Here is a 13903-nt window from a genome sequence, read left to right as displayed (position 1 = left end):
TTTTTTTTAAATAGGTAATAATTTTTTTTTCTTTTTTAATTTTTAAAATGGGATTTGAGATTTTGATCTTTAAGAATTTTTTTTAGCTATTGCTACATTATTGTGTCATTTGAATGTGATTATATATATACATATTTTTTATATTTTTTTTTTTTTAATTAGGTAACGTATTTGATAATACATATATTGTAATTTATTATATTCTTAAGCAAAACTCACATAACAAAATTTGAGAGTGTCTATATATATAGGCTGGATTCGTAAATTTAATATAAAAGTTTTTTATTCTTAAACTTTACGAAAAATGTAATATGTAAATCAGTTTACCATAATTAAAATGGAAAGCATCAATTTCTTATTACAATAATTTCAATTTAAAATATAAAATAAATAATAATAAAATTAAAAATATGGTTAAAAATATTTATAATATTTTAAATTTAATTTTTTTTATATAAAATATATACATAATTTTTCCTTTTATTTTAATTCAAAGTTAAACTAATAAATTTATAAATATAATTAAAAATATTTATAATACTTTAAATATTTTAAATTTAAATAAAAATTTCTTTATATAAAATATCTATATAATTTTTATTTTTAAATATATATAATAATATTATACAATTAATAAAAAATATTCTATTAAATAATAGGATATATATTCTATTAAAATCGAAATAAGAACTCAAAAAATATCGACCAAAAAATTCTATTACATAACTACATTTTTATATAAAATACCAACCAACTATGTAAGTAACGTTAAGGTCATGTACTACTAAGTTAATGGGAGAACATGATTCTCATGATCAAAATTGTACACACGAATAAAATATCTATATATATATATAAATATATATATGTTATTGCATGTACTATTCAACTAGATCATCACACAGTACTACTCACACCCTCTTTCTCTTCTCTTCTATATTCTCTTTCTCTCTATCTATAAATATATAGAATTATATATGCAAGACATGCATATTTATTATAATTAAATGGGAGAGATGAATAATAAGAATAAGAAGAAATTATTATTAGGTAATTATAGTAATATTTGGAAGAAGTTGAAACCTCAAGTGTTGATGATATCAACACAACTTGGTTATACATTTCTTTATTTCATTACAGAAGCTTCTTTCAACAATGGAATGAATCCTCATGTTTATATCACTTATAGACATATTGTTGCTGCCCTCTTCATCTTTCCTTTTGCCTTTTTTCTTGAGAGGTACTATATATTACATACATATTTATATATCTATATATCTATTTATATACCTATATTAGATTTATCAATATGTATACTTTATAAGCTTTTCATTTATATACCTATTTATATATTAGACAAGATAAATTAAATACTAATTTTGTATGACTATACATAGCTTTGTTTTATTATTATTTTCATCAAAAATTTATTATTATTATTATTATTATTATTATTATTATTATTATTATTATTATTATTATGTGTACAAAATACAAGATATATATAGATTTATTCTATTTAATGTAATATATACATAATTTGAAAAGAAAAAATAAAAAAAGGTATATTTTAAGTGCATATATATATATAAATATTTTGTAAATTTCCCAAATTATTTTTAATAATGACACTCATTTGATTCTTCTTTGTGTTGCAGAAAACAAAGGCCAAAGCTAACATTCCCTCTATTTGTTGAGATTTTTATTCTTTCACTCTTGGGGTAACAAAATTAAATACACATAGAATATATGCATATATTCCTTTCCAATAGATTTTTTTTTACAAGAATATCTCTATTAATTAATTAATCACCTAATTATATATATAATTAATGACAGGGTTGGTTTAACACTAAACACATATTTTGCAAGCTTGAAATACACATCTCCAACTTTTGTTGCTTCAATGGTCAACACCATTGCCTCCCTAACTTTTATAATTGCTGTTGTTCTAAGGTAATTAATACATTAATTAATTAGTAAGATCTTGTTGTTATGTTGATGATTAATTAACTAATTAATAATCACAGATTAGAGATAATTAATCTCCGAAATTCGAGGGGTATAGCCAAAGTTCTTGGAACCCTAATCTCATTAGGTGGTGTGATGACCATGACATTGTACAAGGGACCAATTGTGAGAAATGTATGGCCTCCATTGATCAAAATTCAAGGTAGCAATGGCTCTCATGAGCATTGGTTAAAGGGTTCACTTCTCACTGTCTCAAGCTGCATCACTTGGTCTATTTGGTACATAATGCAGGTTAATTACTACTAATTATTCTTCTTAATTATATATTATGATCCCTCTAAATTAATCATAATAATTAGGGTAAATACTATTTTGGACCCTATATTAATTTTGCAAAAGTTACCAATTGGACCCACTGTTTTGTTAAATGACAAAATGGACCCTGTATTTTCCAAAATAGTAAAAATAGGACCCTGAGCTCAATTTTCAACAGTTTTATTTTTTAATATAACCAACTTTAAGACAGATTCTAATACGAATAGATACAGAAAATGTAATCAGTTTTGTCATATTCAGTTTTATTTTGACAAAAAATCAGTTCATACAATTTTAGAAAATACTGAGTCCATTTTATCATTTAACAAAACAAAAAATCTAATTAGTAATTTTTACAAAACATAAAATCTAAAATAATATTTACCCTAATAATTGATATATGACACAAATTTATCTGAATTTCCATTTATAATTTGGTGAATGATAGGCATACACATTAAAAAGATACCCAGCACAATTATCATTGACCACGTGGATGAGTTTCATTGGTGGAGCACAATCAGCTGTGTTCACAGTGTTTGTACAGCATAGTCCTTCTGCTTGGACTATTGGATTTGATATTGACTTGTGGTCCATACTATATGGAGTAAGTATATATATATAGTAAATTAATTAATTTCCATATTAATTTATAATTACTTTACTTAATTAATATTATAAACACTAATTAATTAATTTAATTATTAAAATTTTCACAGGGAGTAGTTTGTTCAGGTTTAATAATATTCATTCAACTATGGTGCACTGAACAAAAAGGACCAGTTTTTGTGACAATGTTCAATCCAGTTGGTACTATATTGGTTGCCATTTTAGCTTACTTTGTCCTAGGGGAAAGACTCTACACCGGCAGGTACTGTATATATACTCATTATTTACTTATATCCCTAATTACGTGGCACCACGTGATTGGTCAAGAGTGACCAATTTAGTACTACCACATCACCACATTGTTCGGGTCTGTATTTAGGGCTCACCTAGCTCTGAGAGATTGGAAAGATATTTTCCTTTAGTACCACACGTGTTTTGATAAAAAAAAAAGCCATAACTTTTTATTTATCTTATAAAAACCTATCTAATCTCAGAATCACTCTATATGTAGCTTGGGATAAAACTCATTCTCGAGAAGCATAACATTTTAATGTTGATAATTCTATTCCTAGTTTCGTGGCAGCACGAGATTGGTTAAGAGTTGTTGTTGATCACAACTTTGTAGCGATTCTGACCTATTTAGTACTACCACATAGTCTAGATTGGTCCTGCACTTAGGGCACACCTAGCCCTGAGGTTAAAAAAATTATTTTTCTTTTACAAATATACATATTTTAAGAAGTAATTCGTTCTCAAAAGTCATAACATTTTTATAACATACAAATTTATTAGTAGTGTACAATTTCGATCAATCATTAGTACAAATTAGTACAATAATATAATAATGAATGGCCAGATCATATATTATAAGTAGAAGTGAATTATTATAATTTTTCTCGCTAGTAGATATAATATGTATATAAATATTTATATTTAAGTTTTATTTTTGATTTTTTTTTATCACAGCATACTTGGAGCACTTATTGTGATTGTTGGGCTATATATGTTGCTATGGGGAAAAGATGGAGATGAGAAGGTTGAAATGATAATCTCAGAAGAAGAAGAAGAAGAAGAGCCAAACCATATTGATCATTATAATATTAATGCACCTAAAATAAAAGACAATAATGGATTACATGTTGTTGAACCTTGAAATTGCACTACTACTATCATAATAAATTAAACCCTAATTTAGCTAGCTTTTGTAAGAACAAACAAGACTATACATATATTATGATGATCAATGTTGATTATTATTTCTACTTGATATATATCTTGTATGTCACAATTAATATAAATGGATTTTAATGATGATGAAGTGTGAAAATATAGCAAGGTAGAGATTGGACTTATGTGAGATAAGATCAATATTTGTTTTGAACACACCTTACATAGTGGGTACTACTATGCAAGAGAAAGACCATTCATGTGTTTCAAGTCATATAAAACATGTGAGGAATTCTACATTCTTGATTTGAAAAAAAAAAAAAAAAAAAAACCAAACATAAAAAATAGATCTATACATTCTCTTCCTCGCAATACACTCAACAAAATAAGAGATGGTTACTTTCTTTTCTTTCATTCTTCCTCTCTTCCCTTTCTAGTTTGTCAATCCCTCTTTCCGTCTTTCTCACCAAACATAGTGTTAGCTTATGTAAAAAATATGAGCGAAACATAATATTTTTCGCCCACAACAACCGACGATGATGAGTACGAAACTAGAGATTAGGGTTTAAACAACCAACAAACACATTTGGCCAGCATATGTCGATATTGTCAGTAGTAGTGAAAGAAAGACAGAGTTGAGTGAGTAAGAGATGGTTGGCCATTGAAGAAGAAGAAAGAAGGGACTATATTATTTTTACAAACTGCATATTTAAAACTAAAATGAATAAACAGTCGCATAACTACTTAAAATTTAAAAGTTTATAAGTAGCATAGACTTAAAATTTTAAAATTTATAAGACATAAGTATCAAATATTAGTAAAATTATAATTTTAATCCGATTTTGTCATTACAAACTTCTTTAGTGTCTTAAATTTGTAACCAGACTTAGTTTTTATAAATAATTAATAATACATATATTTAGCCAAAATCACTAATTTAGAATTTAAGTCTTACATATATCCTCTTTAAAATACTAACAGAATCCGTAACGATAAAATTAGATAAAAATTATAATTTTACCAACATTAAATACTTATTTTATGTTACTAAAAAAATTATTAAGTTTATATTGGTTATAAACTCAACTTTAAGTACTTATATTACAATTATTTTATTTAAAAAATATTTTTAATTTTTTATTTTGGGGTGGGTATTGTAATTTACCCTTGAACTTTTGTGATGAAGACAAACCATTGTTTATTGTGTTAGTGTGTGGGCCAAATATTATTTTTCACATTCAAATTATGGCTTTCTAATTCACAAAAGCATAATATAACAAATTATTTTTTAAAAAATAAATGACCTAATAACCAATAACAAACAATATTAATAGCTTCTAAAAGTATAAATTATTATTCAATTCAGTCTCATCTTGTAAGGTTCTACAAGGAGAAAAAAAATAATCCCAAATTTACAAGTGTACTTAATTTATATAAATATATATACTATTGTTTAGGTCACTAAGCTTAAAACAAAAGATGAAATAAATGCATGAAAAATGGCAAAAGAGTGGATAAGAACAACAACAACAACAACAATTTATTAGAAAATCCCATGTCATCATCATTACATTCCTAGCCATTTTCACTAAATTTGCCACCCCATTGAATTGATTAAAAAAAATATGAGGCAAATTGAGACAGTAGTGATATTTACATGTCTTGAGAAGAACACAATAAAAGTTGAGATAAATTGTTAAGACAAGAAAGGTAATGTAAAAAACAAAGACCTTGTTGGAGTGTTTGAAGTTGAGAAACTAAGCGGCCGGGGGCCTCAGCTCGTGATCACGAGATGTATCACGAGTAGCCGGTGGTAAATAGTTCCACATTGGAACTAGACTATAGCCTGGAAAAACCGCCATCTTATTTTGATATGCAGCAGCAGCTGGATGAGCCTGCATATATCCAGAATGTGGCATTGCCATGGATTTCAATTGCAGCTCCATCTTTTCTTTATCTGATTTTAGTACGAGTTTTTCTTCGCGAAGCTCGTTTTTCTCCGCCTATTGATAATGGGGATTATTAAGTATGTTGTCAAAGCCTAAATCTAAAATACTTTAAGAGAACTCTAATCATAAATCATGCTATTATGGGGTAAGTTGAGAACACAAACAGGGCATATTCCAGTTCTAAGTTGAGCAAATCAACTAGCAGAGTGATGAACGAAACAACTAATCATTAAAAAGCAAGTAAAAGAATTTGAACAAGGCAAATGAAGGCATGTTATCAATGAAAACGAGATGTAGCTAACCTTTAAGCTTTTTATTTCTTCGAGTAGTTTTTCGTTTGTTTCTTTAAGCTCTTGATTTTCACTTTTCAGTTGGTTAAGAACTCTTACAGCATCATCAAGAATAGCAGTTTTGTCAGTTTTTGCAGGCCTATCAGGTTCTAAAACAGCACTCAAATCCAAAAACCTGAAAAATATTCATGACTACATTAGTAGGAAAGGAACAAGCTCTAAGGATATTGTGAATATCAGTTACTAAATATCAGAAGTTCAATTCTAAGATGAGATTTGATTTAAAACTCTGAAAAGAACAAATTAGTCAATCCAAGATAAAAACAAAGTATCAAGTTTTAGCCCAAAGTTTGAAGATCCCATATGGCAATTCGATCAAAATAACATAAACAATCAAAATTTAAACAAATAAACTGAGCTAAATGAAGATTCATGCCTGTCATTCAATCTTTCTCTCCTCATCTTCTCACGACAAGCCTTTGTTCCTTGCTTTCTACAAGAGTCAGTGCGTACCCTGAACAAAACACAAAACTTAATTCAAACCCGAAAAACAAAGAAGGTAAAAAAATCATTCATCATGACCTAAAGCTACAAAGCATAAAGAATAGATAACAGAAGGAAATGTTCTCTTCTCCCTCGTGAACCATGAACAATTCCTCCCAAACTATTAAAATTTGATAGATTTAAGGACTTTCGTTAAATTCTGTTTAATTTTACTAACGAACACCTAACGTGGCAATAATTCATGTACCAAATCATGTCACCCAAACTTTGACATGTACCAATTGTGTCCCCTCGAACTTCCATCCACATGAAGTGCTGTTAGTAAAAATTGAACGAACGAAAAATTATTGAATTCAACAATCTTAATAGTTCATAGTAATTTTTACGAGCATGAAGAGTTCGGGGGCACAATTCGGTGAAACGAAACCTAATTAGCCCAAAAAAGAACCCCTTTTTTCAAGATTCAATATCACAATCACAAAGGTTAAGAAAACAAAGCATCAATTTTTCCCAGCCAAATCGATTGTTAACAAAGAATGAATCAAAACCCACAAACAAAACTTAATCATTCATTATATATAAAAAAGAATCAAAACAAATGAGATTCCCATTACTCACCTCTTACGAGAGCATTCTTTCTCATCCCTTTCTTGCAAATTACTATCACCTTCACCCTCGCCATTATTGCCAGCACCACCACCACCACCACCTGAGAAATCAACCTCCATAATACTGCAAAAAACCCAAACAATAAATACATTAAATTTCATATATTTCATATATTTCGACAAAAAAACATCAAAAAGCTTCAACCTTTAATAAAAGACGAACCTGTTATTGGACCATAGAAAATCGGAGGATTGTGTTTCTCCGATAAATGAACAGTCGAGAAAATCCCAATTCCCGTTGTCCAATGAATCCATTATCCGCCGACGAAGACAATTGAAGGGAAAAAAAAAAATTGATCTTGGAAACCAAAAATGGAGGGTTTCGAAAATTGAGAGATTTAAAAACGAAAGGATTAGTTGAGAAGATTGTGGTATTTTTGCAATTTGAAATTAGTTTGGGGTAAAAGTGTAAGAAAAAATTAAATAAAGGGGTTACGACTGTTATATTTTATTGACCATTCAGAGTGTGACACGTCAGCAAAGCATCAAAATAGGGTCGTAAACCCAGTCTTGTCAGGTTATTTTAAATGTTTTTATTTTTATTTTTTGCCTAACAAATTTTTTTTTTTAATTGGAATATTTTATGTTCAAGTTGTGTGACATAATTTAACAATGCAATTAAAAAAAAAATTAATAATAATAAATGTTGTTAATATTATTATTATTTACTCTAAGATTTGAACAGCTGTTGTTAAAATGGATTTATATTCGTCCTCTTTTGTTGGACTTTTTATTAGTTAATTATTTTAGATAGAGTTATATTTTTTTGTGTAATATTTAATCTCATAAATTGATTTTTAGTTAGGAAACTTTCTAATATGTTAAGTGCTGAATAGTCTAACTAGTGATGAAATGTGTCAGCATATTATTAATCCACCTCATATATTAATAAATAAAAAACACAAATTATGTTATTGTTAACTCGAAAACTTTCTCTACTGATATGGACATCAATGTTTGATGCGTAGCAAGAAAGATGATATTTCGGAGTTGAGTAGTCCCGAGTCATAGCAGTCGACATGGGAAGGGTCCCTAGTCTTGCGCCCATATTGACTTCAGGAACTCTAGAATAGAAGTTCGGGTTTCGATAACTCATTTTCAACTCACTATCTTTTATTATTTTGTACCATGAAGACATGGAACAATCAAATATAGGCCCTAGGAGCTGAAATTACATGAACTTGCACCATGAAAGTCAACTTGGGCACCTAGGGTTTCACCTAACGCCCAAGTTCACATCCCTAACTAGGGTTTCAGTTTTTGAGACCGTCTTAGTACAAATGGGTCAAATTTTACATTTAGACATTAACTACACATACCACAGATATATTTGAGGCATTAGAATCAAATTCGAAGAAAGTTCATTTTTGAGCACCCAGAGCACCCGGTGCTTGGACACCCAACGCCCAAATTTACAATTTGTCAATTTGGAAAACTTCCAAGTATTAGATCGGTGATCAAATTTTTGCATCTTCTTCATCTTCATAAAAAATGAGGAAGAAAGTACTTTTGAGGAAAAAAAATAGCACTTTCTAGGTGCCAAAAGCAAGGCCCAGTGCCGAGGTTTACTCTTTGTCAACCTAAGCCAATTCCAAGGATGTTTTTCGAGAAATCTTCTGGACATATTCTACGTTTTAGTAAAGATTAAGATTCAACTATTTTTGGGGACCAAACGGAACTATTCCAATGGGCCAATTTGGGACCCAGCATCCAGGTTGACATATTGTTAACATGGCCAGTTCTAATAAGTTTTTTTAAAAAAATTGTCATGGGAATTTTTTTTTGTTATAAGAAATAATAAAGATTCAAGCAAACTCAGAGAGAAAACCACAAACCTGAGGGCCTTAAAGATGAGCACAACGCCCAGGTTGACAGATACTTACTCCGTGAAGTTACTTGTTACTATGTGTAACCTCCACAATTATCACCTATATTAAGTGTGTAAAAATGTGTTACACCTCTTAATTTAAAATTCTTCATGCTATAGGAGTTATGGTGTGTGCATGAATTACATCTCTTTTACTCATATTTACACTTAATATTGACTCCATAATATCCATGGGAAGTTGTGAGTTAAAATTTTAAATAGTGATATTCTAAACACTATATAAAGAGGTCTAAGGTGCTCATATAGAGATAATAAAATTTTCTATCAACAAGCACTTGCTAGAAAACACGAGGCTCGATAATTCTCAAAGTTGTTTCCATGAGAATTCCCTCAGTGATAACAGATAGGAGAAAATAAGTTTTTGGACAAAAGTATTTATACCTTATTCAAGTCATCATGGTGATCCTCATTAATCTACACTTAAGGTTGTGAATGAATGTTCTTCTTCTTCTACCATTGTATTATAATGTATAAATGCTATTGTAACATTATATTAATCAATCTCGTATTTATTTTATTTTTACAATCAAATTGTAATATATCTTAAATTATTTTACATTGTACTAACAAATTAATTATAATAGAAGGTACTATCACCGTTATTACTTTTTTTTTTATTTGAGTCATGAGTATAACAATGACGATCAACAAGTTTTACCGCAAATAATTTTTTGGGATAATTGCGGCAAAAGTTCCCAAAAAGTTAGGGTTGATGCAGATGAGTCCCCAACTTCAAAAATTGGCGGTAATAGTCCCCAAATCACATTTTCTGTGAGTCCGTTGGTCCCTCTTTTTAACTGCTCCATTAAACTCAAATGAAATGCCACGTGTCAATTTTTTATTGGCTCAAATAATAATTTTAATTAAAAAATTTAAAATAATATAAAAAACTAAAATAAATTATTTTAAAATCATAAAATAACTTTTTTTTTCTTTTTTTGTTCTATTCTTTTTCTTCTTCGTCTTCTTCGTACACTATTCCCAGTCACCCACCATCGAGCCACCCACCCATCTTCATATTCCAATCTCTCTCCCTAATTTCCTTTTTCATACTTTTTAACACCTCTCTCAACACTCATGGGTCGAACAGAATGGGACGAACAAATATGAGGAAGACGGCAGACTGGAGCACTAGGCAATGGGTGACTTGGAAGGAGTTTCAGATCTCAACTTGAAATGCCTCCATAGTCGCGCAATGTTCCCCTCTCTCTTTCCCTACTCCGTTCTTTCAAACGTCGGCGCCCTACCCTCCTCCGACGACTAGTGGTTCTTGACCGTTCGTGTTCGACGGGGCTGAGATCTAGGAATGGATGACTACGATGGAGCTCCATTTTCAAGTATATCTCTTTTTCTAATTATTTATTTGTCTTTTTTTAAGTGTAATGGAGAACCTGGTGGTGGTCCAATTAGATCTAATTGGTTCCCTCTCTCATTTATTCTTATCTGTGTATATGTATACATATTTATTTATATATATGTTGGATTTTCTTTTTTTTTTTTTGGTCAAAACAATGTTGGTGTTTTGTTTTCTGGTTGTCTTTAACGTCGACGACCGTGGCTGGGAATGGCGGTGGTGAGGGTCGACTTGGCTGGGGATGGGGTGGGGTGAGGGTCATGGCTCGGGTGTGTGAAGAAGACGAAGAGGAAAAAGAAAAAGAAACAGTTATTTTATGAATTTAAAATAATTTTTTTTTGTTTTTTATATTATTTTAAATTTTTTTAATTAAAATTATTATTTGAACCAATAAAAATTTGACACGTGGCATTTTATTTGGGTTTAATGGAGCAGTTAAAAAGAGGGACCAGCGGACTCACAAAAAATGTGATTTGGGAACTATTACCGCCAATTTTTGAGGTTGGGGACTAATCTGCATCAATCTTAAGTTTTTGAGGACTTTTGCCGCAATTATCCCTAATTTTTTATATGAACGTAAATATATATATATATTTCTAAATAAACCAAAAATAATAATTGATGTTGTAAGTTTCTCTATATATTTTAATGTCAGTGCATGCATGATCCCCTTGAAGAAAAAATTATTATAGTGCATGTCACAACACAATCACACGACAAGCCATGTCCCACTTTATTGTATCTTCTTCAAATTTTCTTCAACAAAAATTATACACTAAGATTGGCCATTTGATAAATAATAATAAAAAAAATCTATGGGCCTAGAATAATGCTTGAAATTTCTTCAACCCTTCTTCCCTTGAAATGTTCTAATTCTTTTATAGCTAATTTGGTGAGCTCCTCAACTCTTTTTAGTCTCTCCTCTTCTTTCCCTCTACCAATTTTAGAATATCCTTGAATCATGCCCACATAGAGACCAAACTTGCTCAATTTTTCTTCTTCTTCTTCATTTGCCCCTCCAAGAATGGCACCACATGTAGCCGCGCACGCATACAACTTCCCTTCCTTTTTTCGACATGTGTAATCGATCCAATCAGCATTATTGTTTTCTTCCTCACCATTGGATCTATTGACTACCTTCTCATGGAATTGACCATCAATAATCCCTTGTGATCCAAAGGCTCGCGTGATCTCCACAATAACCTTCAAAACCCGATCTGCATGATCATCTTCGATCGGGTTATCTAAACGGGTTAACAACTCACACCCGAAAGGGACTATTGCATCTGGGATAAGAAGCTCAATATTTGGATTGTAAGCGTGGTGAATCATTGGATTTGGATTGGATCTATCGGTTAAAGGAAGGTGTTCGTGAGTAAAGCTAGCTACATGCATGAGGTGCAAGCTCGAGGCTGCTGCCACGGCTTGCCTCCTGTGGCCCCCAACAAGTTCACACGCCGCCACACATAGCAAAGGTGCTGAAGTTGGCGGCGTTGTAAAGGCCAAATTGTACATGGGCTCATAGACTGTGAAAGGAGGCTTGACAATGATGGATTGCTTGAGATGGGCCTCTATATCTTTTGTTATAGAGGCAAAATAAGATGAGTGATCATGATGTTGAAAATTTTGAGAGGACATGGTGATTGTCATAGGCATGTGAAGAAAATTAGATGACATTGATGAGGAGAGATGGTGTGGAGAGCTAGAGAGAAATTAAGGAAATATATATAAGGAAGTAATGGAGTAAATAGGCAATTATTGGATAAGAAACTTTAACTTTTCCTTCAATCAATTTCTTTTCAAAAAAAATTTCTTTTGAGCATTGTTATTGAAGATCAGGTGACATTTTCAATTGGTTAATGATATTTTTTTAAAAATTATTACTTTAAATTATATTAAATTCGAAATTTAATTATACCGATAACAATATAATATTGGAAAAGTATACCTTTATTTCTTATTTCTTTTCTTTTCTCTAAAAAAAAAATATTAATAAGAAGAGCACGTGTTTTGTCATATAGATAGTGCTATGCTTTATATTTTATAATAATTATAATGATAATGACAGTCTATGACAAAAAAACGTGGAATACCATTATTCCATATTATTTAAAGAGTTTTTGTTTTATTTCATTATTTTTCTTTATATAGAAAGTGGTCTGTTATTAGAAAAATATTGATATCCTTTAAATTAATTGAAAGATAATTATAATTTTTGATTCTTGAATTTTAATATGTATTAAATTATACTTTTAAATTTTTAAAGTTGTTAGAAATGCCCCCTGAACTATTGAGATTGTTAAATTTAAAAACTTTTGTCTAATTCCATTTAATTTTACTATTTTGGTGATTGTTTATGTACTAAACCATGCTCCCCAGACTTTGATATATACCAAATCATGCCCCTCGAATTTTGACACGTACTAAATCATGTCTCCTAAATTTTCATCCATGTTAGATTTTTTTTTACTAAAATTAGAGAAAAATTGATAGTGTAAGATGAATAAGGCTTTTTATGGCTTAAAGCAAGCTCCAAGAACATGGAATGAAAAGCTTAAGGAAACCTTATACAAAAAAGGATTCAATATTTTCAAGATCAGATAACTCAAGTGAAAACCTTATTATCTTGTTAGTATATGTCGATGACATTTTAATAATTGGTCCAAATCAACTTCAAATTTCCAAGCTCATTGTTGAGTTAAACATAAAATTTGATGTCAAGCACCTTAGGCCTCTTCATTACTTTTTTGGGAGTTGAAGTCATAAGAACGAAAGCTTGCATGTATCTCTCTTAATCTAAATACATTGATGACTTACTCTCAAAACTTCAACTAGATGGTAAACCAAGTCCCAGTCTCGCCAGTTCGGCACACAAGATCTCTCCAACCAATGGTGAACCATTTTCTGATCAAACACTTTACAAGAGCACTTTAGGGGCTTTACAATACCTCATCCTAACTCGGCCTGATGTAGCATTCATGGTTAACAAGTCCAACCAATTCATTCGTGCTCCTTACAAAACACATTGGGATGCTTCCAAGCGACTCTTCAAATATTTAAAAGGAACCATTCATGATGGTTTGTTCATTAAACCAACTGTCTGATTGGATCTCCAAGGATATTCGTATACATTGGGCAAGCTTCCCTGATGACAGGCGCTCAACCGGAAGTTATGATATCTTTTTAGG

The 13903-nt window shown here is 30.3% G+C and overlaps 3 protein-coding genes across 3 annotated transcripts; 1 reads left to right on the top strand and 2 right to left on the bottom strand.

Annotated features, from left to right (window-relative positions):
- Positions 1-871: 871 nt before the first annotated feature.
- On the top strand, positions 872-4247 carry LOC115721916 (WAT1-related protein At4g08300). The gene is made up of 7 exons (XM_030651021.2): positions 872-1240; positions 1659-1721; positions 1840-1956; positions 2031-2262; positions 2735-2893; positions 3006-3157; positions 3862-4247. Exons 1-7 carry the CDS (start codon positions 1008-1010, stop codon positions 4046-4048), a joined length of 1143 nt encoding a protein of 380 aa, XP_030506881.2. The 5' UTR covers positions 872-1007; the 3' UTR covers positions 4049-4247.
- A 1330-nt stretch (positions 4248-5577) lies between these two features.
- LOC115724074 (transcription factor bHLH104) lies at positions 5578-7865 on the bottom strand. Its single transcript, XM_030653531.2, has 5 exons — positions 7637-7865; positions 7424-7537; positions 6738-6815; positions 6314-6476; positions 5578-6065 (listed from the first exon to the last, which is right to left on the bottom strand). The coding sequence occupies exons 1-5, from the start codon at positions 7726-7728 to the stop codon at positions 5820-5822; spliced, it is 693 nt and encodes a 230-aa protein (XP_030509391.1). The 5' UTR covers positions 7729-7865; the 3' UTR covers positions 5578-5819.
- A 3559-nt stretch (positions 7866-11424) lies between these two features.
- On the bottom strand, positions 11425-12509 carry LOC115721984 (heterodimeric geranylgeranyl pyrophosphate synthase small subunit, chloroplastic). The gene has a single exon (XM_030651101.2). It carries the CDS (start codon positions 12390-12392, stop codon positions 11529-11531), a length of 864 nt encoding a protein of 287 aa, XP_030506961.1. The 5' UTR covers positions 12393-12509; the 3' UTR covers positions 11425-11528.
- Between the last annotated feature and the right edge of the window lie 1394 nt (positions 12510-13903).

Source organism: Cannabis sativa, chromosome 9 (assembly GCF_029168945.1).
Source record: "Cannabis sativa cultivar Pink pepper isolate KNU-18-1 chromosome 9, ASM2916894v1, whole genome shotgun sequence".
Taxonomy (NCBI): domain Eukaryota; kingdom Viridiplantae; phylum Streptophyta; class Magnoliopsida; order Rosales; family Cannabaceae; genus Cannabis; species Cannabis sativa.
Note: the sequence above shows the minus strand (reverse complement) of the source record. Positions and strands in the feature narration are given on the sequence as shown.

Coding starts and splice junctions, on each gene's coding strand:
- LOC115721984 (XM_030651101.2), bottom strand. CDS start 12,392: ATGTCATCTAATTTTCTTCACATGCCTATGACAATCACCATGTCCTCT.
- LOC115721916 (XM_030651021.2), top strand. CDS start 1,008: ATGGGAGAGATGAATAATAAGAATAAGAAGAAATTATTATTAGGTAAT. Junction 1,722..1,839: donor TTTATTCTTTCACTCTTGGG/GTAACAAAATTA, acceptor AATTAATGACAG/GGTTGGTTTAACACTAAACA. Junction 3,158..3,861: donor GAAAGACTCTACACCGGCAG/GTACTGTATATA, acceptor TTTTTATCACAG/CATACTTGGAGCACTTATTG.
- LOC115724074 (XM_030653531.2), bottom strand. CDS start 7,728: ATGGATTCATTGGACAACGGGAATTGGGATTTTCTCGACTGTTCATTT. Junction 6,816..7,423: donor AAAGAATGCTCTCGTAAGAG/GTGAGTAATGGG, acceptor TGTTTTGTTCAG/GGTACGCACTGACTCTTGTA. Junction 6,066..6,313: donor AAGAAATAAAAAGCTTAAAG/GTTAGCTACATC, acceptor CATTATCAATAG/GCGGAGAAAAACGAGCTTCG.